A 27,105-nucleotide genomic window follows, 5' to 3' on the forward strand; every position below is an offset into this window, starting at 1 on the left:
TTTTGTAAAGCCAAAAAAACAAACAAAAAAAATTAATCGATTAACTTGAGAGATTGGTCAACAGAGGGGAACCACATGCCATTAAAGTTGGACATGATGCTCCTTGACCACAGCTCACTCCTTGCATAGCGAGCAGCTTTTTGAGCTAAATGTTAACGTCAATCAAAACCAACGACAAGTATAAAAATATATAGTTTCATTTTTAAAAAGGTGAAATTATTTCCTCAAACAGTTCTACTAGATTTTGCCAGGAATGAAGATGTTTGTACTTAAAATGGTTGTTTTGTTGATCCGACTCATGCGTTTGTCCTTTTTCTTTCTATCTTTCCTGTCACTTCAGGTTATTAAACTCCTTCAAGATGAGGGAAAAAGTATTTCGGCGTTTCTACTGAAGTCTGATACCCTCCCAGCGCTGCGTGTCATGAGTAAAATCAGACCGACTGAGGCTGGTGGGAAAACCAGTCATATTGGCTTGAATATACTAAAAGATCTTCCTGACGCACGGTCCGCATGGTCGCTCCATCATCACACGGCCGCCTCGGGCCACAATATTCAGGCTTTCTCACTGGAGAAATCCAAGAGCTGGGCACCCGCCACTATTGTTCAGAAGCAGAAAATGCTGACAAAAAGATGCTGTGCTGCTGCAACTGTGATTATTTCCTGCTGTTTCGAAAGGGGTGAAACAAGGTCAGCGCTGAAAATCAAGAAAATATCCGAACAACAGATGGCACAGGCACAAATAAGACGAAAACAGAGCACACAGACAGCGATGGACATAAGAGCCGGACGAAGGTCTTCAAAAGCCGCTCCTCTGCACTCAGTGAAATCCTCAGATATATCGCAGTTACAGATTCAGAGACGTGCAGTCAGAATTATAAAGAAAAATGAACTCTTCGACTTGGATAAACAGCAAAAAAGTGTTCAGAGGCAGCGCTCTTTAAAAGCTGTGTATGATGATGATGGATTTTTTGTTAAGAGGCAACGCTCATTGGTACCCAGAGAGAAGACAGCATCCCTAAATAGACTGAAGTGTAAGATGAGGGCTGCTCGGGATGATGATAAAGAGGATTTCAGTGGGAAGATAATCACTAAACAAGCAGAGTTCAGACGCCCAGAGGGAGGAAGTGAAACGGGACAATCAGCTATTGAAAATGGAGAGCAGGGAAGATTAGCATACATCCGACGAGCAGACTTAACGCATAAAGCCGATGATAATGATGTCGATCATGAACAAACGCTTACCGAGGTGCGAGGAGAAGTCCTAATCATGTTATTCCTCTCAGACTCAGAGACACAAACAAAACCATCCCTGCGAAAAAACCTTATTCCGAACACTGACACTGGGTGGAAAACAGTAAATATACCCATTAAGGAGCTGGATGACCCCCTACCCATGACTAAAGTTTTAAAGGAAAACTTTATTTTTCAACCGGATAACTCAAAGTGTAAATACTTGAAAGAAATCCAATTTTTATTGGGAATATATGCACTAGGCAGAAGAGAGAGAATGAATTTAAAACCAGCAGAAAGTGCAGCTAAAGCAACGACAGTGCCTGCTAAAACCGCGGGAGAGGTCACGGAGGGCACGGCGACTAGCAGTACGCCTCCTGGAGATATGAGCATAAATCAAACCAAACAAGAGGAAGGTGTGCCATCAGAGGAATCAGTCGTCCCTTCACCTCCCTCACTCAAAACGACGGAAACAGAGACGACAACAGCAAACATGGAGATAAAAGAGACAGCGTCGAGTACGGAAGTCTTCAATCGAGGCAGCACACAGACGGCAGGCCGACAGAGTACAGAGGAGACCCCGACCACCAAAATGAGTCCAGAATCTGAGACTGAGCCCAGATATATAAGTTACAAGAATAATAATAATACACAAGCTACGACTCAAACGTCATTCTTTGGCCTCAGGATGAGAGAAGACGTCCCGATAGATACGAGCAAACTTCACAAAGGCGCAGAGAATGAAGAAACAAACAGGCCGGGGTACGAAAGAAACGAGGATCCAAGAGTGAACTCATTTACATTTCCTTCACAAACGATCCACAAGCAAGACACAGACAAACTTCTGAAAGTAAGTGAAACTGCAGAACTTCTTTAAATGAAAGGAACGGTTGAACAATTTGGGAAATACACTTAATTGTCTTCAGGGAGCTACATGAGAACGCTGATACTATCTGTCTGTGAAGCATGAAGCTAAGCAGCACAGTTAAACCACAGTATGTATTTTCTGCCACTAGGGGTCTCTTAATCAAAGCAATGAAAAACAAAAAAACACAGTTTGATGATGCTGCAAAGTAGCTCGGGATCATGGGAATTGTTGTCTTCATTGTTAAACAACCATCATCGCCGATGAGGCAGGAATCAGGTTGCCAGACGAGGTCAAGTTTTAAAGTTTTACGTAAAGTTTAAAACGTCCTTCCTCACTCTCTGATGCATCATCTGAGACAGGCGACCAGATGTAACCCACCGTAACCTTGAATGAAATTGGGATTTCTCTGGGTTTGAACATTGTTGGAGACTATGGGGATAATCTGAGTAAAAAACAAAGATATAGAAATAGAGAAATGTTACGTAGTATAGCTTTAAAGTTGTAAAATTAAAATTTGTTTGTTAAATACCTGCTCAGGGCCAAGAAATAGTGCGGCGAATAAAAACTAAGAATACAAAACTAAGAATAAAAAACAAAGCTGAAACACAAGGAGGAAAACAGACGAACTGACAAAGAGAGAGGGGAAAAGACAGACCTGAATACAGACAACTGATGAACAAGTGAAACACAGGTGTACACAGAGAAAAGGCGGGAAAAGGACAAAGACAGGAAGTGGAAAGTCAAAACAATGACAGAAAATAATACGATCCAACTTTAAAAACGTGAATCTTAATGGAGAGAATTGCTCTCTGCATAATAATAATCCAATTAAATTAAAAAGTTTTCATTACAATCCCCATTTCCTAATTCGCAAAATGAATTTCAATCAAAATATTGTAGGAAATGAGTCACATTTAACTGTTCTTGTTTCTCAGCAGTGAATGTGCTAATGCAAAGCTCTCCTCCACAGACTACTGATGACAACACGCCACTCTGCAGAGGTTTAATTCATCGCACTGACGCTGGCTGGAAACACTGCGTGGAGAGATTTGCAGGAGTGGGATCAAAGATGTTTCCCTCACAGGAACACACAGATGGAGAGCAGGAACACACGTCTATCGGAGAGCGCACAGACTCTGATCCTGATGACGACGAATATGATCATTTCTATTATTTTGATGGAAAACTGAGAAGAGTTCAAAAGAATTTTTACCCTTATCACAAGGGACAAAGACGGCAAAGAGGCACAGACGACAGTGAATTCAGAGTGAGGAGAAGAAGAGGAGACACTCATGAAAATCTCCTCGGTTATATCCGACAGCTCGCTTTAAGGAATAAAGCCAGTCGCTTCAAATGATCAGGCACTCAGGATGATGTGCAGAGACACACTCAAAGATAGAGAAAATGAAAATACACAGAGTGACTCGAGGACATGAAATACAGAAACTCACAACTGTGATGTCTATTTTTACGCGCTGGCAAGAAAGGTAACATCCTGAGTGAAGATTTGAGTCTGCCATGTGAGGACCTCTCAACTCTATCAGTTTAGCTTTGCTTCATACTTCGGGCATGGAGATTATGTCCATCGAATTAACTTAGAACACAACTTCTACCTCTGGATGTAGTGGCTGTCTGTAGATTTGCTTTCTAGAGAATAATCACTCGTTTGATGCATTGAACTGTCCGTATTAATTTTAACAGGCTGCATTATGTGACGTGTGGCACAAGCTTTCTCGGGAGCCACAAAAGGTTTAATACAACTTTTTTCGAAAGGTGCAATATGTAATAATTTTAGTTGAACTTAAATTTTTAGTCATTAATTAACAGTTTTGAAGTTAGGACATCTATGTTTTATGTTGAAGAGCTTTATGCTAAAGTTAGCATGCTAACCAGCTACCGTCCCGTCCCAGTTCCAAAGCTCCCGTGCTAGCAGTGTAAGCACCAACACTGCCCTGGTCACCCGATTTCACAGTCCGGACCACTAGCTGCATGGCTAACTGAGCTAGATAGCTAATTAGTTAGCAGCAGTTATTGGTTACCCTGGTGACCCAGTGAATGTTTGCTGGTTGGTTTGTCAGCAGGATTACGCAAAAACTACTGAATGGATTTCCATGAAATACCTGGATTTAAATATAGATATGATTGAACTAGGGGACTGTTGGCTTTGGCGGAGGTATGCGCTCTACTCAGTGCCATTTTTAGTTTTTAATATGAATTCGACAGGTGGCCAGTTCTCAAGTGTTGCACCTTTAATGTTTAAAATCAGTAGAGCTCCCCTTTAATGTGAATTGAACATGTACTGTATATCTTTGTATTTATGTTTTGCATTTGTCTTCTATGACTGTATACACAGAGATTATTGTTGCTGTTATATGTTCAAATATAGAGATATTACTGTCAATATAAAATACAATAACAGAGTCACTTATGGTTTATGGGCACTGTATTTACCTTCACCTACATACTTCTACTTCATACTCCTGCAGAAATGTGTTTCTTTTAACATGTTCTTCTATCTCAGCACTCAGCACACAAATATGTTGAGCATATCTGCAAGACAATTCCTGTTATGCACCGTAGAGTAAAAACAATTTTTGTTTGTTTTACGTATTATTTAAAGACTATAAAGATACAATTTGGATTGTATGTGTGATTGTATTGTACTGTGGTTTTCTGGGTAGTAAATAAACCTACTAATATGTAAGATTGGGTCACATTACTTTGGAATTTAGTCAATTCCTAAATACAAATCACATGGTCATTTTTGTAATTAGCAACATAATCCAAGAACTTACTCAAAATGTTTGTCTTCCACTTTCACTGTAACTAAAAAGACAAAAAATACCATAAAAAAGGTCACCATTTACAAAACAGGCCACCTGGAAGTAGTAATTTACTAAGATTTATATAAGAACATACAAAAGTTTCATAATTTTAAAATCAAAATCAAACACGTAATCAAGTAATCTTGTAAGCAAACATGAAAACATCAGTAATTTCACACAACTCAAAGACATGTAATCTGTACAAAACATTTATTTAAAATTGACAAAAAACAGCTTTGATGTATTTGCATAATTTATATCTGAAATCCATGACAAGCAAACAATAACTAAGGGGAGAAATGGCTTGAGGGCAACGCTGAACTGGATGTTTTTACACGAGTAAAAAGGCAGTTAAATTGAACAGCTTAGGACTTGTAATGAAATATGTAAAAGTAAAAACAGAAATTATTCTTTCATTAAAAAAGACATACACGCACATGAACTGCTGCAGAGTTAAAGAAACATGCACTGAAGCCTATTCGCTGCCGAGCTACATCGGGAAAGAGGAATACCAAAGAAAAAGTCAAAGAAATGGATGTGTTAGAAAAGAGAGAATGGTAAGTGAGAGAGGGTCCCTAGAAATTGATGCAGGCTGTATTTTCATTGTCCGTCAATAGATGGCAGTGCCAGCACTGTAGCATCACTCTTCAGCAATAATACATATATAACTCTGTAACTCTTTCCTTTATACATAAGAGACTGCAGAAAAACGGGCAAAATCGAGTTTAAAACAGCCAAATAACCTTGTTTGGCATTTCCTCCATATATTCATTCTGGTTTGTTAATAGAGCTGCATATTTACAGGACATATACACTTTGTGAGGCTCTCTGGACATATGTACATATGACAAAATCAGGGAAATAAACTTGAGCTTCTTTTTAAATCCAGAAAAAGATTTCCTTCATCTTGTCTGAGTCTAACCAAGAAAACAATCCGTACCTGCTGACACGTACAGAAGGACTACTTGGTCAGTCTCAACAGGTCAGTCCGCATTTTTTAAGATCGATGTCACCTCAAATCCAATTTGAAATGACGCCCTCTGCATTTAGCATCGTGAAGGTTACAAAGTCGTGAAGAAATGGCACGATAAAACATTGACACATCGACAGTGTGGACCAGAGTGCTACACTTAACACAGCGCGGCGAGCAGAAAACAATTTGAAGTCAGTCATTTTGCCCTGTAGCTAAACACAACACAAACACAGCGTGTGCTTCTTTTCCAGGGTTGTTTCGTTGGCAATGGTATAAATAATGAAAGTTAATTATTATTCATTACAATAAATATGTCAATAAATAAAAATGACCATGAAGTTCTCAAAGCTACGTGGAAAATTATGGACTAAAGTATTAACAGTTGCTCCAACAGAAACAGCTTGTGAAACTCCTTCTACAATGACGTGTGTGTGTTGTAACACTGAACATATAACAGACCAGAAGACTGAAATCTCTGCCGTGACTTGATTTTACAAGCGTCTTTGATTCACTAGGCTCTATGAACATAATGACATCACAATAAAAATGTATACCTAGATAAATTTAGATGATCAGATGGCATCAAAGAGGTAAAGTTTATGATTAGTAAGGCTGCACATGGTCAGGACGAATGGACAGTATTTTCCGATTGTTAGTCAGGAAAACGTTGTTACATATGGTTTCAGAGAAGCCTAAATATACACAACAACAAATAAAGCATGATTGTAGTTTTAAATCCTACATGTGCCAGAGGTCAGTGCAACAAAGAGGCACAGTATTAGTGACAGCTAATGCCACTCCTACAAACCAGTGTATATCTTTGTCTCCAGGTAGTGTTTTGATCTGGGTAGAGGACCAGACGAGTTACACACTCCAAGAGACTTCTAAGCTTTCAGTATTTGGACGCATGTCGGTTCATTAGAGCCGAAAACACGCAGCCATTTCTGCGTGCGGAAGTTGACACCTTCATGTTATTCTGCTCTTTTTGACACCACTTCATGGTCGTCTTTGGTGGTATTCTTCATTTTTATTATTACACCTCCACATTTGGCGAGTAGTCAACATCCTCGGAGCTCCGATCAATACGGCTTGACCTTCCCCTTTTTGTGTTTTTCTTTTTAAAACTACTGGCTTTTGAATACATGGCTCGTCAGCCACAAAGAGGTAAGCCTGTTCGCGAGACACAAAGTCCATCGATAGTGTCTATGTGCTTTAGTTTTCTTGTATTAAGTAATATCTATTTACTTCATTTGCAGCTTCTCAGGGTGTGTCTGCGTGCTTGTAGTAGCCTTTCCGCAGAGCTGCAGAGGCGATGCTCTCAGCCGAGCGCCGCTGGTCCATACTTAGTAAAGCATCCAGCAGGTTGTTGATGTCGGCTTTTAGTCCCTGCTTCTGCATCCAGTTCTTCAGCAGTTCATACACTTTGTCACCGGCGGGGCCGTTCTCCGCGATCCGAATGTGGTTGTCACTGACTCCGATCATTCTGAAGAACTTGTTGTGGATCCGCACGTCCAGGTACTCGTCGAACAGGTCAAAGCTCTTCTTGAGGGATTTTTCTGACCCTGAAAAACAGATAAATACATAAAATTTAGACTTTGAGATACAAAGTGGCACAAATAGAACCGTCACGATATTTACAAGATTGACTCGTTCTTTTATTGATATATGAACGTGACAATCAATCAATCTGTTTGTGTTTACATGAAAATTTTGTTAACAGAGCTAAAGTGTACTTTATTTACTGTTTTGGTTGTATGTTTTTATTTTATCTGTGTTTTTCTTTTTATTATTTGGGCAATTGTAATATTTTGTTTCACAGTCCACTTCCAAAGTCTGAATATTCTGAAGAATTAAAAGTTCATTGCTCAATGAACGGGTTGTATTTATTGTTGTGTGATTGCTGCTCAATACTCAATAGCACCATCACTGAATATAAATCGGCAACACTGCTGTAAAATGTAATTTACCTCTAGGTGGCTCTGCAGTGCAAATCATGTTTAAGTGACTGTGCTAGCAAAGCTCTATGAGTGCAGAATTGTGTGATAAATTCACCATTTACAGGACTTTGATTAATGTACGACTCTTACGTCAGTGGATGCACCAATCACACACATTTTCGTTTTCTAGTTATGCTATTATATTATAAATAATATAGTTATCACAATTATTTTTGGGACGATATATTGTCCAACAAAAGTAGGTATTGTGACAGGCCCAACTTTAGTTGATTATCATTTTACCTATTTGTATTCTGTCACCATGGACCAATAACAGATTGTCAACACTAAGATAATGTTTAAAAGAAAAAACTTCATATGACAGTCAGTGTTTGGACACACTGGACATATTTTCCTCAGGGATGCATGGCTAGGAATTTTATCAGAGAATCAAAGAAACCACATCCTGCTTACTTTTGCATGAAAAAAACAACAACAAAACAACAACATGTTCCAATCCCCCCAAGGCTCAGATGTGGCCTGACTGTCATGAGATTATTAATCTTTCAAGCAGCTAATTCAAGAGCAGAGATATTGTTTATTTAACTGTGCACTGACACGAACTGTGGTAAGTGGAGCTGTTTTCGGTGTACAGCTGCCATTGAGTGAATACCAAGATGCATGAAAATTATCTTAAGGAAATCAGTAGAGGGGAAGTTTCCCCCTCCGGCTGCTGGAGTCTTACCTAGCAGAGGCAGCAATCGATGTTGCAGGGGATCCTCCTGCAGAATGAGAGAAAATACAAATATAAAGCTGGTTAAAATTTGAAAAATGATAAATCATGATTTTTAGATCTTTTTTGACGCTCTTCATTCCCTCACCATGTCTGCAGGCTGCAGTCTAAAGGCAGTGGGGCTCTGGTGTGGGGTGTTACCAGAGGAGGCCGCTGTGGGCAGGGCTGACAGGCTAGTTTGAGACGAACTTGTGGTGTTTGGCAAACTGTCCCCGAGTCCTCGGTCCTCGTCTTCAAGGGGAGGGGACGCCTTGGTCATCCCACCCTGGGTCTCCTGCAGCAGGGGCCTTGACTCCGGGCGGGACTCCTCCCCCTCCAGACCTGCGTTCTGATTATTCTGTCTCTCCTCCGCTGTAGCTCCACTCTCATCCTGAGCAGAGGAGAAAGTGGAGGTTGAAACAGTGACTGGGACTGCAAACACGCAATAGCTACCAATTATAAAGCCCTTAACAAGGGACACAACGTGAAAGGATTCAAACACAAAGCAAAAACTTACAATAGGAATCTTCACAATTTCACTGGAGTCACTATGGCTCTTTGAACCTGTTTAAAAACAAAAAAAATATCATCAGGAAAACATCGTTAATAAGCTAAAACACTATTGCAAAGGTACAGCACATGATGTCAACTCACATGGTATTGCACAAGAATGCTGCTTGATTTTGAACCACCACACAGCCAGCCCAATAAGGATGATGAGGATGAGGACGACCAAGGAAATGCATATTGGAACAACTGGAAAAAAAGATGAACAATTAGTTTTTAAACAACTTCTGAATGTTAAGCGGGAGGCTTTGCATGAAACGGTGAAACGAGGTGAAGTTACCGATGTCTGCTGGAGCTGTAGGAGTCGTTGCAGGAAGGACTGGGGAGGTTTTGGTCGGGGACGGATCCCGTTTTTGACACACTGTGTTCGAGAATGGGGTGCACTTCTTCACCTCCTCCTCTCCTGATTTACACCTGGAATTTTTAAGAAATAACAATTAATTTCAAGTAATAGTAAAACATACAAAAAAATCAATTACAAAATAAATAAGCAATTTAATAGTTGACAACTTTTCAATTAATTGTTGCAGCTATAGTTCGCTGCCAATGCATGTCAATGTGTGGTGATAGTGCTGAAGAGCAGAACTGAATATCAGGAAAGAAGTAAATTACACTCACTTGGCACAGCGTTTGCAGACTTCGCAGGCCTGATCTGGGACACAGAAGGTTCCCGGTTTGCACTGGCACCTAGTGTCTGTAGTTGTGGTGCAGGAGGCAGTTTCAATCTCATCTGTGGAGAGAAAGAAAAAGTTGTTAGAGAGTTGTTGCAGATGTGGATAAGTTTGTGGAATATCATGAGTGCCAGGGACATAAATCAAGTCAAATCTATACAGAGATAAACATAAAAGAAATCTACTCCGTAAATTTCCATCAGCTGACATATTTAACAATTAGTCACCAAATTAAATACACAGTCAGACAAAGCTCTGATTATTTAAAAAAAATCTTATGTCATACAATATAATGATGCTATCTGAACAGCTCAAGAGAAGCTTACAAATTACTGGAACCTGTAAGGCAGCCTTGGTTCTTTAAAAAAGCGATTGTGATCCAACTTTGTGAAGCATGTATTAGGTTTTCTAAGCAGACTCATTATAAACCTGTGACCACTGGCTTGTGTTAAAAGAGACACTTCTTGGCTAATTTGTTGGCCGTTTTTGAAAAGGGTAGATAACTGGGTTTCTCATTTTGTCTTCCTCAAGATAACGAGGGGAAAGCGAGTCTGTCATGGTTCATTTATCGAATTAAGACCCTCAAAAGACTGTAGGCATTGGAGATACAATCATTATTAACAAATCAACAATCTACCTCCACAGGAAGACCTTCCACAGATATATGATGTCCACGCTTGCCAATTTACAAACATTACATCAGTGCTGGTTTGGTTGTAAAACGCGAACACACTCCTGCTATCTTGTAATCTTCTCCCACAGTCATTTCCCTTCAATTCTATTCAGACAGATCACCTTGTTTTGTAGTAAGTTATGACACTTTTAAATAACTCTGTCCTCTTCCAGATATTCATTTCTATCACAATTTTATGACCAGAGTTTGTGCCATTTTATGACCCTAAATGAGGTCATATGTTTCGTAATTTTTTCCGCAGGTGAGACTGTTTCCTAAATACAAAGTCCACAATTAGTCATCTCCTCATAAATGCTGTCACCCTCAATAGGACATTCCTGAGAAGGTGCATCAGCAGCACCGTGCTGATAAAATGAAAACAAATGTGTATTTCACTGGAAGGAACCTTGCCTTTATCGGTCCATACATTTCAATTTGAGTATTAAATGTCTTTGTGTCCACAAAGATTGCTTTATTTACTGTGGTAACAGAAATTATTCAGCTCACAGCTTTTAATAGAAAAATATTTGTTGATATGACATAAGACAAGCGAAAGACATTAGTATTTACACAACAAGCCAATAGTGTGTGCTTTTGTCACATATCATAAATTATTGTGAACTCCTTGTCCTTTCCTCTTGTCAGCGAGTGTTCTTGTTTGTTGAGCTTTTCCCTGCCTAGCATCTGCACTCATTGTATACACAAACACTCCCACAGGGACCACTACGGAGTTTATCACAGCAGTCTGTTGTTGGGACAATGGGCTTGATTGTTACCATTTCAATGATGTATAATAATTAAAATGGTAAGATGGGACGCAGAAACTCTGCGAAAAAGTCATTTATTATACAACTGTGTAAAGCTCATCCCTGCAGCACACTATCATCCTCATTACTGTAGCACATAAATATCTGAAAATACCAACTACTGATGATAATATGTCACATAAAAATAAATATTAAAGATGTTCCTGGTTTAAATTTTGTGTTGTTCCTCACAAAGCTCCTATTGATCCCTGTAAGAAAAAAGCCCTGAGAGGAAAATTTGTACAAGCACTTAAACTATAATAGTTGTTTTGTTTTGGACATGTTTATGACATTGTTCAGTGAATTAATCTTCTCCATTTTGTCTCATTAGTTTGTCATTTATGTAATTCAATCAAGCTAGAAATAAAGTTTTGTTGTTGTGTGTTATTTCTATCGCTAGTGGAGCCACTTTACACGCTGCTGATATCGCAGATCCCTCTGCTTCCTTAATGCTGCCATAAAGCAGCTAATTTTTACACAGAAAAGGTGTTGCGTTGGACACAGATTCTGTCTAGAGCCTGTGTTACATAATTGTGCTCAGTGTTGACTGGAATGTAACACATTCATAATAGAGCGACAAAGTTTTAAATAGCGTCTGAGTCCCGGTAAACCTAAACCTCCGTTAGAAAAACAACATTCAGAAGTGGCAGACTGGCAACAAGTCAATACTCAGCTACCAGCCAGGCAGCTGGTGTTTTGAGAAACACACTATAATTTCTTGATTATGTTATTTTTATTAAATTGGCAGGTGCTTTGTACTCGTCTGTGTGTTGAGGGTGGGACATACAAAGCTTGAAATCAGAGTAGAGTGTCTGTTTAGCCCAATCTGATAAGTACTTCCTGTCTAATCTAAGTTATTTAAGCAATTAATAAATGAGTACGTTCTGAAAGAAAACCAAGATCCCTTTCACAGATGAAATGCCCTCTACAACATTAATCATTAAGCTTTGTTTTAGAGAGAAACATGGCTTAAACTTCAAAAAAGCAAGGCTCTCTAAATGATTCATCCAATCCACTGTAGCCTTGTTAATATATGATATTTCCCAACAGGAGCTTCATAAGTTTATAGCAAACTTTTCAAAGTGTAACGTGTTCCAATTAATTATTACAAGGTTGTAAATAAGTTAAAACTAGAGCAAAACACACAAAGCTCTATCTTAAAAACCAATGAATGAGCACAAAACACATCCTATGTAACAGTAGTCTCTTTTCTGTGGCTCCAGCCTTTCATTGAACACAAAGACGCCCAGTGTGGGAGACAATGAGATACGGCCACACCCAGTTCAGCCAGGTAAAGACAGACACACAAGCAAATCTCCTGAGACACGTAACACACTCACATTCAGCCTACGAAACAAAACAACAAAGACACGCCCTACTACTCCGTGTAACATCATAAGATCACATTTTCATGAGTGGAGCTGAAAGGTGGGGGCACAGACAAAAAGGTATCAACTTTCCTAAACAATATATCTTTGACTGACTGGATTACAGAAGGCTCTACTCTGGAATTAAAGGGCAATCCACTTTGGTGTTATTTAATTTCTATTTTCTGGTTCAACCTGATGTGATGGATTTACTGTAGTTGTCCACGAACACATTTATAGTCAGCCATATTTATCTTTCCCAGAAGAAGTTATTTAATTAATTGATTTGTACATTTAACAGGGACGTAAGAGTCAAATTTAATTATCAATTAAGGATGCATCGAATGTCTTCTTTTTTTTTTTTTAACATTCAAAGCTTCTGTTGAGGTTTTTTGAATGAAGCTTAAAATGACCGTGGTTATTATTTTACAATGTCATCACCCTGAAAAAAAAAAATCCTCAAAACAAAATTGATTCATCATCAGCAATCTAAAAATGCTTCCACATCTTTCTACAGTCGTTGTCTGTATGAAAGCGATGATGTCTTGATGGAGCGCTGAGGGCCAAGAGAGCGCAGATACATCATTTTAGTTTTTTACTTTGTAATGACTTAAGTAGTTTACTATAATAGTGTTAGAGCTGAAATAGATTTTTCATTATTGCGGTTACAGAAATGTAATTAACAGTTAGATTACTGCTAGACCGCCCTAATAATCTCACTGGTGCATGCCTCCTTTTGTGTGCAGCAAGCGGGAGAGCAAACAGTTTATCGACTGCAGCGAAAATGTTGTTTTTGAAACACTAACAAATATGGACTGAAGCAGAACATTTTGTTAGATAAAGACATGCTGTGAATGTCATTAATCATTTTCATTAAATTTTGACTGTGTGACTTTAACAAACGTTGACAAACTACTGGAAATGTTTGGATCACACGAGTCAGAAACAATCCTACGCAGACGCCACTGCAATCTATTTTTTACACTATTTCTAGTGTAGCCTGATCTTTATCTGCAACTGTGCAGAAATAACGAGTTTAAATGCCAATGTTATGAATGAAGTTTTAAAGCTTCACGATATTCAGTAATGCCTTATAATCAATTCATAGAAACATTATTTTCTTATTACACAGAAATGGTTAAAAAAAAACAAACAAAAAAAAAGTTACTGCTTCTAAAATGTGAATAGTGTCAATAGTTTTGTCTAATTGTAACCAGTTGTGTCTCTTTAATCAGACAAAGGAAGAAGTCTAAAGACGTTAACTTGGGCTCTGAGGAACTTGTAATGGGCTTTTTTAAAAGTAATTATTTGCTGTCATTTTATACATTAAAAAACTAGCACATAATGGAAATAAATGTCAGTTGCAGCCCTATCAATACGATCAAATAGGTGGAAAAAAGGTCTTATCATTTGACTTGTATTAATTGGCTGAATGGATCTTATTGGAAAGTGTCTTACCCAAATCTTAATGAATTTTAAATTAAACAATAAGTTAAAGAAGTAAAACAAGACCCAAGTTGAAAAAAAAACAAAGACTATAATCACATTTAAAATTCCTCCCACTGACGCAATCAAAATTCTGATATTATGAAACACACATCAAGATGCCACCAGATTTTTTTACCTAAGCGGCAGTGCGTGCAGGGCAAACAGCGGTTCATCCCATTGGAGTGCTCCGTGTAGGTCTGCCCATGCTCGCAGGACAGACAGATGCCCTGTTCTTGGTCTCTTTCACATTCCTTATGCACAAAGGTTCCTGCAAATATAACAAGACAACAGTCAAACGACAAGTCCATTGAAAAATATACACAAAATACAGGAAATTCAAGTCCTGTGGATCTCGATGTGCTTTCTGTTGAAGTAGTTGAGACAGGACATATCACAGCACGGGATCACACTGTGCTTTAAACGGTAAACCAATCAGCTAAGAATAGGGGGTAGTTTGATTTGATAAAAGCACAGAGGGATGTTTTTTTCTGTTTTAAGCAAGTTTCCAGAAAGTTAAAGTCATGGCATTTTATGGGTACTTGACAGAGGACAGGAACCTTGTCACTGAAGTCCACAGTGGTTTGAGCTCCTCCACTGTTCGCTTATCACGCTTTGAATTTTTATACTCAGTTCATGCATGCCATGAATAAAACCACTTCATTGTCATGTGTTTCCAGGATTTATCTTGATGTACAAAAGAACACAGTGGAGAATGGGAAGAATGCAACAAGACATATTTTTGTTAAGCTCTGTGTATTCAGTAAATAGACCGTTAGTACTGTGGTTAAATGTGGTTAAAACTGATATTCATGTGCATCCAGGTAAAAAAAAAAAAAAAAGATCTGCCCGGTATGATGACAAAAAGAAGCAAAAAGCTATTATTTCAGAACATCAGGGGGTCACAGTAGCTTTAACGGATGTGGTAACATAATCACAAAAGTGGTGGAAACATAAAAACCACGAGAAACAATGATTTATCTACAGGCCAAACAAGCAGCAATGTTCTGTTTTTAGCATCTGTTAATAATTTGTCTCCCATAAATAACTTTATACTTTTGTCTCCGTCTTTGTGTACACTGGCCTCATTTGCGTTGTTACCGTGAATGAAGATGTTCTCGCAAATCAACTTGATTTTCTATATCACCAGATTCATAGGCCGGAATGTTGACACAAACAAGATGATAAAAATAAATTTGCGTGCGGACATTATCTAATAAAAGGGCATGTGTTTTGGAAATAAAGCATAAGTTGATAAACTTGATAGTTATCTAGTGATGAATGTGACCCAAAACCAAAACCTGAGTAAATCAAATAAAAAGATTTCTTAGAATTCAGAATGGCAAATGAAATAACTCGATCAGCCGGCAGCAGTATGTAGTAATTGCATCATGGCTAAACATTTTCTGAGCTAAAAAAGAAACAAGTTAACACCCTTTACAAATCCTATGCACAATAAATTAAAAGGGTAGGTACTTTTAAAGACTTGGGACTTAAAGAAAACTTCAGATGCTGCTTCATTCTGAACTGCTGAGATGGAGCAGTTTGCCTTCTGTTCCCGGACATCACGCATTCTTTCCAGACCAGGCAGAGAGTATTTGCAAAAGTAATTTGGGATACAGTTCTGGTTAAGGGTTTGACATTTGACTTCAGTTTACTCACACAAAATGGCAGTCGAATGTTTGCTCTAGCTTTCGCTCACTTTTAGGACACAGGAAATGATATAATTTGTTGATCAGAGGGAGTTTCAGGTTATTGCAGCAGGCCCACATTCCTTGTACGTGTGGATGTATATTCTACTTGATGTGATTCTCCTTACCAGCCTGGCAATTGAGGCAGCAGAATCCCTGGTGGGGGTACTGCTCATTCTCCACACATGTTCTGTGCCGTCGAAGGGTGAGGTTTTTGTATTCATCGCTGGACCACTGAGCAGCTGGAAGTTCTGCTGCGTGACAAACCAACCCGACGAGGAGTGCTGCCACCAACACCTGAACCATCGAGATTAGGGAGAGGGAGAGGGAAGGAAAAGAGAAAAGCTTTGCATTATTTTTGTGTTTCCACAGTATACAGACGCACCCACTCAAACTCATTAGATGAAGGACAGTAAAGAGGAGAGTCTATCTTCATAGGAAACCTTGTGTGAGCAATCTACAACTTAATTTGAACCATCTGATCTGAACATCTGCCGTGGGAAAGCAATTAAGGGAGCCAACCAGCCGGTCAGAACTGGAGGCAAAACAAGCCTGTGTGTGCAGGATGCGGAGCTATACGCTAACTGCACGCAGCGCAACAGGCGACCAAACTTAATTACTGCGTGATCTGGTTTTCTTGTCGGAGAGGTTTAAACAGCAAAGACTCTGCTTCCTCTACTGTGGGTGTAACAGAAAAAAGGTTTTATAAGGTATCTCAGCTAACACCAGCACAGTGCCCATATCAAATGTGATTCCCGAAAATCCATTCATGTGCTAGATAATAACCGGCTTGTATAGGTGGGGTGCTGAGAAGAATACAGCCGAACACTTTAGTGTGGCCCCCAGGCGCTGGTGTTTATTCACACGCTTTTCACCATGTCAATGTGAGAAGGCCCCATTCATTGGCAAACAACACACTTTAGTGCCTCTACTTCAAATGACCCACATTCTTAAACCCCGGCTCTTTGAATGCCACGACATGTGACACCGTCGTGAAGCGCCTCAAACGCAATGCGACACCTCCTGGGTAAATGAGAGGCCTAGATTCAGAGGTTTTGTGCACCAATCTCCCCCTCCTCATCCACCTCCACCTCTGCTAGACCAGGAGAGAAAGGGAACAGGTTAGGGTGGAGAGGTTGAGAGGGAGAAAGAGAAGGAGGGGCGTCGATTCAAAGTGAGAAACTGTAGACAGCGAGGTTGAAGATGGGACGCTCAGCAGGGAATAGGTTGTCTAAAAAGACAGTGTGGGAGAAAAAGAGCAATAAAGACTGAGAGCAGATAGACAGAGGTAGGGAAAAAGGGACAGGCTTGAGTGGAGACTGACTCCTGACGCTAGTCTTGGCTCTCTGGAGGGCCGCCATGCCTTGTTGTTCAAAAGAACTTTCCCCTCTCTCTCTCTCTCTCTCTTTGCCTTTTCCCTTCTTCCTTTCCCTCTGCTCACGTCAGACTTTCCAAAGACGCTGAGAGGCAGACGTGGAGGGGCAGACGGCCGGCAGAGCAGTCACAATCACACCATTTAGATCTATCCAAACATTCTGAGGAGGGTGGGGGGGACAGAAGAGAGACGGAAAGGGGAGGGAGATAAAATGAGAGGGGGGGACTAACAGCTTGCATGACACAGGGTGAGTCTTTTAGACTTGAATACACTTTGTGTATGACTGCAGGGTGGGGGATGTAGAGAGACATGGATTTGGGGAAAGAGTTAGTAGAAGGCCGTGTGAAAAGGCAAGAGAGAAAAATCTGTGTTTAAGCACATGTGCACGACAAAACAGTGGAAAGAAATGACGGGGGAAAAAGACAACTGGGAAAGAGTGAGCTGCACTAAATGTAACCCTACACGTCTACACAGGGGAAGTAGAATGAAAAAATGCATTAAAAAGTTATTTACCCTGGCATTAGCAGCTAATAAATCACTACAGTCAATCAAAAATTGAAACTCAGGTGTCGCCTTGGCAGTAAAGATGCATAGACAGCATAGAGGTGACATCATTTCCCGTCTTTGTTCGAACATTCCCAGGTGCAGCTGCCCTCAATAGCAGACCTGTTAATGCTCAGCAGCTGAAGGTTGCTACTGTGCACAGAGGATCCAATCACATTGAGAGAAAAGGGCTGCTACTAATGAGTATTTCATCGCTTAATCTGTTGATTATTTTCTAAATTAATCAATTACTTGTTTGGTCTATAAAATGTCTAAAAATGTCAGCCCAAGTTGATGTCCTCAAATGTTTCTACTGCTGCAACCAGGGTCCAAAAATAACTCAAAAACAAAAACATCAAACGCTTGTAGGTTTTCCGCTTGCTGAGTAAGTACAGACGCAATTTGACAGACACACACGTACGTTCTAATTTCACGATTTATTGACATTTTATTGACTTAATGATTAGTTATGACAATAATTTGCATATTTATGGAATATAAAAAACATAGGTGCAGGTAAAGTTTGACTTTTCCAATGCCACCAATTCTCATTAATTTCCTGTTTGGCAACAGATCAATTATTTGACTAACCTTTTCAGCTCTCAAGAAAAACAACAACTGCTACTGAGTATTCTTTAAAGAGGGATCATTTTATAGGATGGCAGAGTCATAAGTCCATGATCACTTCTCCATGTGGGAATCAAAAACATTCTCTCTTCTTTTTATTTTCTAACTTCAGCTTGCGGACAAGAAAAACTAACAACACCATCAACATGTGTCCACACTAATGTCCTAAGGCTGCTTAACTACACATACTATACACATAAACACTAGGAGCAGCCACAATGTGGCTTAGTTTTACCTCCATAACCAAGCGAGGAGGAAGACTGGAGTGACCGTAACCTCAGGGTAGAAAGTTCTCCAAACCCACAATGCCTGGAAACTCTCCAACCCTCGGCTGAAGTGGTTCAGTCCACTTCACAGTCTTCTCTATCCCCTCTACAATGAGTGGGTTTGGCCGCAGATTATTTGGTACAACAGTGTCCTATTGTCATGCTTCCAGTCTGTATGTATGGTAGGTTAGTGGATGCTTGTTAAACTAATAAAAGTTACAATAAAATAATGAGGGAGCCTCTGTTTATCTGACAACAGTAGCCCACTCCACTTCCTCTAAACACCCTGGGTTCTTCCAAATTGCCTTGGCACACACTCTACACATGCCATGTACACTGAGAATGCGTTTGTGACTAAATGACAGGACATCCTTTCAGTTGACCTAGGTTATCAATGGGCCATTTATAGGGCTGTGATCACTCCTTATCCCTGAGGGAATTACAGTGAGTTCTATTATATAAAAAAAAAAAAACGGGGGGAAACAGAAAATGTGACCAACAATTGTACACAGACAACACAACACGTACGCACACAGATAAACCAAGGGAGAGTCTTCATTTCATATTGGACAGATGATTTCAATCATAGCGAACTGATAAGGGCAGACACGATGTACCTCATTAAACTCCTGTATCCGGTGGAGGACCTGATTCTCTATATCATGCTTTTCTTATTAGCCAATCTTTTCTTTCATCAATTGTGGGACATCCATACTGTCAGACAACATGACAGAAAGGAAAAAAAGCTCCTGAGAAGTTTAGATTTAAAATACCCCTGAGGACATTAGATTAAAATATCAAGACCTCTCACGTTAGGTCACTTGTAATACGCAGAATTTTCATCATCAGATTACAGATGGTCGGCAGCTGGAGGATTTGAGTCAACAACCAAGTAAACTAACGCAATAAGTGCTAGTTTACGTAGGAGGGTAACTAAGTACATTTGCTTAAGTACTGCGCTTGAACGGGGACTTTGCTGATTTTTTAACCAGCTTTGGATCACTACAATTTTGGTCATATATGCAAATGAATAATGCGCCCACTCCTTGCCAACACAAATCCTCAGAAATGATTCAAAATGTGTCATCTGGTGGATTTTAGGGCTATCGTATCAACTACAGATTGTTTTCCCGCTATTCTATGCCGGCATCCAAGGACACAAGGAGTATAATCAGATCGAGAAGAGAGGGCTGCTCCTCTCTCTCCGATCAAACTGTCAAAACTATGCAGTGCTGATAAACTATATAGCAAGATCTGTTAGTAAACTTAAACTACCCATTTCTCGCCTCTCTGGCTGTGAAATACTTCTTTAGGTTTAATTTTGATGCACTTTACTAAAGTATTTCCATTTTATGCTGCTTTATACTTCTACTCCACTGCAATTGGGAAATTAAAAGTGATTTACATATTAATTATTCATCAATAATTATTCTGAATTGGGTCCTTCTGCATATAGAGTACTTTTATTTTTGTTACTTTAAGTTTATTTTGATGCAAACACTTTTGTACTTGAGGAGGACCTTTACTTATAACAAACTTATACTTTTTACACTGTGGTTTTGCTACTTTTAGCAAAAAAGTAGTACAAGATCTGAATGCTTCTTCCACCACTGTCAAACACTTCAACTTTCCATACTACATTGAGGAATCAACCCATTTTACCCTGATGATGTTTAAGGACTTAATCACATGACAGGCTGAAGCATAGAACAAACATGTTTGCACAATGCTTTTCTTAGGAAAAAAAAAAGCGTCATAAGTGACATAAGTATGAAACCTCAGTTTAAATGTCAACATGTGTCTTCCTCTGACCTTACCACAGCTCAATCTTAATCATAACGCTACCTCCCACAACCACAAAAAAGAGACACCCCTCCCCCATCTCATGCCATACCATACCATACAGTATCACTGTACAGTACAGCTGCCACAGTTCAGAAGCACAACTGATGTCACAGTTTAAACATTGCACCAATGAAAGATCACAAATGATCTGCCTGTTGTCTCCGTCAATTAAAAAGCACAAAGCTGGTGTGAAGCACAATAAGTCCAATTTCAGGAAGCCAAAAACACAACAACTTTACCACATGATCACTGCTGAATTGTCTTATCTAATTTTGACCAAGTGTCTTGTGTAATTGAATAAATGATGATCAAAACAGTCCTCCTTTGTTCTCTTTCACAGTTAATTGTCTGCTTTTGACTGGACTTTTGAAAGCCAAACATTTCCACATTTCCACATTTCCACCCATAACTGCTCAATTGTCTTGTCCAATTCTGACTAACGCGCCAATTGTCTTGTCTAGTTGAATAAATAATCCCTTATTTATGGTGTTGCATAGTTTTCCGATGGCTCTTTGACCTAAAGGAACACTGATGAAGGCGAGTATGAACTAGAGGTTAACAGCAAAATATCACAGAGAAAGAAGCACTGTTCTGCAGCAAATGTCTTTAAAGTTTCAATTAAAATGATTATCCAATATTACTTTGACATCTGTCTTTTAAACCTAATTCTAATTTAACCAAAACTTGTCATTAAAGATGAGACATCAAGTACGCATTGTCCTACATTAAACTTTAATTTAATATGATCTTTTTTCAACTGTTTGGGTAATCTTTTTGAAACAGTTGGGTATTGTGGAATTAAAAATCCCCAGAGGCTGACCTTGAAAGACCACTGAATGCTCTCTGCTTCACAGATAAAGCCTGGCATTCCCTTGAGACACGGGGTGACCATGCACAGCTTTCATTGAGTGATAAATTACACTGACATTCTGTGTTAGACGATGAAGATCAAGTACAACCCCGCTTATGTCAAGAGAAAGAAGTCTGACACTTGCTACAGCAAGTTCAACCGAGCTTGGGTACATCCATCATTGTAAAGCTAAATGATATAAAATGAAGAGAACGACTCCCATGTCATTTTAAAAGCACGTAGACAAGAGAGCACTCAGAGTGAAAACCACAAAAACTGCGCACACACATTGAAGAAGACACACATACAATAGAGTATGCAAGCACACATACAGTGTATGTGTGGGAGCGTGTGAAAAGTGGCTGCCCCCTCCTCTCAGGGAGCACAGGAAGCTCGAGACAATACAGAGGCTTCATGCAGGGTTCAGCTCCAAACTGTTCCCTCCACAGCAGCCTGCCTCCGAGCAGGCCCAGCACCCGATTAGACACACAACATATCCGCTAGGCTGGATATTTTTAACTCAGGGAAGCTGCAGCTCCATGACACAAATTCTTGAGTTTCCTCAGGAGGTATGCTTCACTGATTAGACAAATGTGACAGTGTGTGACAAGCAGGTTAGGTGACATTCACCTTAATACCAGGGAAAAGAGAGAAAGGGCAAAATCTGTGATGACGACAATGCATTAAGTGAATTTCCAGGCAGCGACCCCACAACCACAAGTTTGTGAAATGACACCCTGACAATGACGTTGACCACATACTGTTTTGATGAAGGTATTATCCAAAGTTTGAAGGGTTCAGATATCGTAAGCAGGTGCAGTGTGACACATATCTTCCAACTTGTTTGTGTTGTGAGGTCTCTGTGGTTTTTAAGAGTTGGTTGCTGCACATGAACACAACACCACTGTGAGTCACATAGCACATTACTGAGGGATAAACACAGGCCCTGAATTTGTACGTCAATCCACAATTGAATTTAGAGATTTGTGTGCAGGAGGGCTATTAACTTAGCCATTTTAAATTCTGATTAGGCCCTTAACAGGGAAGCCGGGCAGCGACTCACGAGACAACTCCAGGAGGGAGAGAATGAAAGGAGCAAGAAAGGATGACTAATAGATTAAAGTATGTGCAGGAATCCATCACCTCGCTTTAGAGACAATCACATTAGCTCCATTAAAGCTTGTCTTTGTGTAAAAGGGAAAAAAAGTCCATGAAGAGCAGGCAGTTTATAGTCTCCTCTATAAACACATCACAGCAAAAATGTAGAATATGTGGCTGGTGTGGCACGGCAACAAGGACTTAAGTAACCATCAATAGCTGGAATTTATGTCGGATTTATGTCTTCGTAAACACAGGTCCATTTTCTGGACAAAGGTTGAGTTTGCTCTAAGACTCAACAGTTCATCTAGCAGAGCAGAAGGTCAGAGAAACTGATGAACTGAACTGATGCAAACCTTATGCCACTCTGGTATTGTGTTACATATCTGAGGCACCATCTAGTTCACCTGACTCCAGGGTACAGCTGAGAGATTAGTCGTCTGTCAGAATACTAATCTGCAAATATCTTGAAAAGCTACCAATAATTCAACTAATTTTTGTAAGCGAAAGTGCCAAAACTTCAGAGGTTGCTACTGTCAAATGTAAATCTGTACTGTTTTCTAGTCTTTTATTAAGAGTAAATTAAAAATGTTTAGCTTTTGAACTGTTGGTTGCACAAAACAAGCAATCTGAATTAGTCAACAAGGCCTCTGGCAAATTGCGAAGGCATTCTTCATTATTTTCCAGAACAAAGGACGAATATTTTCATTAAGAATATAATCCGCAGATTAACTGATAATGAAAATACTCATTGCAGGCCTACTACTGTGCAACCTTTTCCAGCTTTTTTTAAGGCTGCAACAGGCGACTTTCTTTATTATCAGTTAATCTGCTGATCAATTTCTTGATTACTGAATACAACAACAAATTACTTGTTTTGTTCAACCATAGATATGAAATGTATGATCACATAAAACAAAGAAAAGCAGGACATACTCACCAATTATCAAACATTTAGCCTATTACAACGTCCAAACATTGTTGAAAGATGTTAACCAAAAAAAGACATCTGGAAATAACATGTTTTGTCCAATCAACTGTCCAAGAACACAAAGATATTCAGTTTACAATGATGTAAACAGAGAAAAGCAGTACATCCGCACCCTGGAGTAGCTGGGCCAAGGGAATGTTTGGCACTTTTGCTTGAAAAATGGCACAAACAATAAATAGATTATGATTAACTTATTCTTTCAGCTTTACTGAAATGTAAAATGAGAAACATCACAGCTATAGTGATTTCCTTCTATAATATGTTTCTCTTTAAATATTGTATGAAAACAGTGCTTTCAAATATGTACACACACTCATAAAATACATCTCTGTAGACTTGCACACGGTTGACAAAAATAGCTACCACTTTCTGAGTCTTAGAGCACTGTAAAACAGGCAATAGGAGAGCTGCAACGATAATTTGATTAGTTGTCAGCTATTAAATTAATCACCAACTATTTTGATTTTAAATTCTCTGATTCCAGATTCTGAAATGTATATATTTTAAGGTTTCTTCAATCCTCTATGACAGTAAACTGAATTTCTTTAGGTTGTGGACCCAAAAAAAAAAACAAAAAAAACAACAACCACATAACGAACTGATTAACTGAGAAAATAATTGTTAGTTGCTGAAATATGAAAGTGTAAAAAGAAAAAGAAAAAGAAAGAAAAATAAGATGACACTAGCTTTGCACCCTTTGGCAACCAGTGTCCATTTCTAGTGTAATGAACTCAAAGAGGACAGTAAACTCATGTGACTTGACCCATCAGATGACTTCTCTACACATGGGAGAGCTACAGTACTGTTTGTAAGAGAAAGTATTGAACCCAATATTCCTTCTGACACTGTATAAAATATGTAATTAGTTGCTACTTGGGTCTAAAAAACATCTAAGAATGTATCTGCGTGAAGTTAATCTGTTTATCTGGTGATGTTTGACGCACTGTAAGTTATCCCTGTTTATCTCAACGCTGCTGAACCATGCTCGTGTGAGCTCTGACTCGTCTCTGTTGGTATGCATTACGTGAGTGGGCTGCACCTGAACAGGTGGCACTCCCTAAGTGAGTCAGCAGGTCTTTGATAACTGGAGAGTGATCACATCAACCACAACAACAGGCTCTATCACAACAATCAAACTGCCAGTCATAAAACAACTTTCTAGAATAAAAACCTGAGTGGAAACTGTGACGGGCAAACATTAAAAAAACAAACAACAACCTGTTATCTGACAGTGAACTAGTTGCACCCCATTGCATCATTCAGTGTCGATGTAGCTTCTCTAAGCCACAGGCCTGGTTATAACTGTTCACATGGTCACCATGCAGGGCAGCAATAAGTAGCAGTTACAGTATTAAGGACTCTAGAGTGACCACTGCTCAGTCCCCAGTGACACAGTTTGGCCTCCACTTGTCCCAGATGTCAGTCCTGCCCTTGTCTATGTTCCCCACAGAGACAGAGAGGGATATTTCCTGTGTGAACCAACACCCAGACACACAGTAAGCAATCATGGATAACAATCTTGTGTACATTTGCATGGGCATGACAATTCTCAGAAGTAAATTGATGCCACTAATATCAGCATATCTGTGTACTCGAGACAGGAAGTTTACTGGAGGGCCAGGCACGTACACTCAGGCAATTTGAAGGGGTGTGTGGGGGGGGATTAGAGAGGGGGGAATGGGGGTGGGGGCGAAGTTTCCTCATAGTCCCTTAGCAACAGGGCCTGCTGGCAAGGCCTCCAGAATGTACTGTGGTTTACAGAAGAGATAAACATTGACTTTGCCACCCGGAGAAGTAAATCTGATTTCAGTAATGGAAGACTGCATGACTTAAAACGCACATCAGACAACGCAGAAAACAAACAGCAAAACTCCGGGCACGTCGGCAGATGTTAATTTAACGATGCCATGCCTTTATTTGCGCTGCTAGTAACTGTGATTCATTTTCCGCTTCTTATTTCCACCAGCAAACATAGTGTTTGAAGTAGGGCTGCGTGATACGATAAAGAAGTCATATCTTGATTATTTTGACATGATTCCTGATTAGTGATAATGAACATTTTTGCATCACAATTTTCATCTTCACTGAAAAACAGTTGGAATCACGATGATGTGACATTTGGTGGATGTTGTCTCACATCCGGAGAACAAGAACGGCATTTCTTCGGCACTACAGCGCTTCATTATAATGCTGTTTTGTCTCACTTTTTACCCTTCTCAAAAAAAATTGCAGCTTTCACAAGAATCACAAGAAGCTGGTCACAGCAGCAGCTTCTTGCAATTACAATTATTTTTTCATTTACCGTGCAGCCCTGAGTTCGTAGCAAAGTGGACACCCTCCTCGTGTCCCGTTTAAAAATCAATCACATACGATACTATACATAAATCCAAAGAACATTTCACAAATTGGTCACACTTTAAGGCGTTACACGGTGAGCACACAGCATTTATAGTGTCAGGCTTTGGTGCTGCACAGCTGGAAAAAACAACAGCCGAGGAATGAAAAGACGCCTCTGTGAAGGTCTGACAGTGGAATAAACTTCAGTGGAAAAACTATTTGAGAGACTTTGAGACTTTAATTGACAATTTGGCAAGGTGAAATATTGTTTTTTTTTAGGGGGGGGTCCATTAAAGCTGCAGACATGTTACTAAATCTGTGCATCTCACTCTTTTCACACAGTCTGATTTAAAAGCTTGTTAGGGTGGACTCACAGCAGGCCCATAACTGCACAGCACTTATTAATAGTGCCTAATGGGAATGCTACATCCGCTGTGACAGACCAAGAGCCATCATATGCTGAATGTCTGAACAATATGACCACATGATGTCCAACACAGATGGTGGTTGTAATGTAGAGAGGAGGAGGAGGAGGGGGGGGGGGCTGATAGATGATGAGTGAATAATACAGCACATGTACTGAAGTGGAACACAGGGGCCTTCAGATGAATGCTCTCTGCAGAAATAAACACTTTAATAAACAACAACAAACTCAAAATGCGCTTCCTGTGTCGGACCTCTTGCGGGACAATGACCGGGCTTGTTTCATCTCCTCCAACAAGTTCTCGGGCCCGGCCGTGGTTTCAGCTCACATGTCATGGTAAGGCTTCCCCAAAAAAGAGTCAAGCTTTGTCTGCTGTAGGCTTCAACTCTTTAGGAAAGTGGGTTTTTTTTAATGATCACGACTCTCCTGGCGACTGTTTGAATTAATAATCGCGCTGCTAGCTTAAATGAGTCCAGCGTCGCGAGCGCACTACGTTACCCGAAGCTATTGGCATATTTCAACAGTTATTAGCACTTTACTGACAGTTTTTAACCAAATAAAGTGGCATACATTTTAAAAAAAGTAAGTTTCTGGATAGTTAATGTCGTGTTTACTTACAGGAACGTTCCCGACCGCCGCACCGAAGTTCATCTTGGGAACTTCGAGATGAGAGGAAATCCCGGCGACTTGGGACGTCTCGTTGCAAACCACCAATGTAAAGTCGTTGGAGAAAGAAAAAAAAAAACACCCCCCCCAACACAATTATACTAGAAAAAGAAAACGGCCACACAAGTCCAGCTTTAAAACTATCCGTCGTCCAGTTTGGTTCATGAGTTTTTCGTCCCTGACGAGACTTTCTGCTGTTGGCGGAGACAGACTCGGTC

General features: G+C 39.7%; 1 protein-coding gene across 1 annotated transcript; it reads right to left on the minus strand.

Annotated features, from left to right (window-relative positions):
* Positions 1-5,114: 5,114 nt before the first annotated feature.
* tnfrsfa (tumor necrosis factor receptor superfamily, member a) lies at positions 5,115-27,105 on the minus strand. Its single transcript, XM_073478065.1, has 10 exons — positions 26,840-27,105; positions 15,994-16,162; positions 14,314-14,445; positions 9,791-9,902; positions 9,453-9,586; positions 9,260-9,361; positions 9,123-9,169; positions 8,715-8,996; positions 8,579-8,615; positions 5,115-7,458 (listed from the first exon to the last, which is right to left on the minus strand). Exons 1-10 carry the CDS (start codon positions 26,870-26,872, stop codon positions 7,157-7,159), a joined length of 1,350 nt encoding a protein of 449 aa, XP_073334166.1. The 5' UTR covers positions 26,873-27,105; the 3' UTR covers positions 5,115-7,156.

The sequence above is a fragment of the Pagrus major genome, chromosome 12, assembly GCF_040436345.1.
Source record: "Pagrus major chromosome 12, Pma_NU_1.0".
In the NCBI taxonomy this organism is placed as follows: domain Eukaryota; kingdom Metazoa; phylum Chordata; class Actinopteri; order Spariformes; family Sparidae; genus Pagrus; species Pagrus major.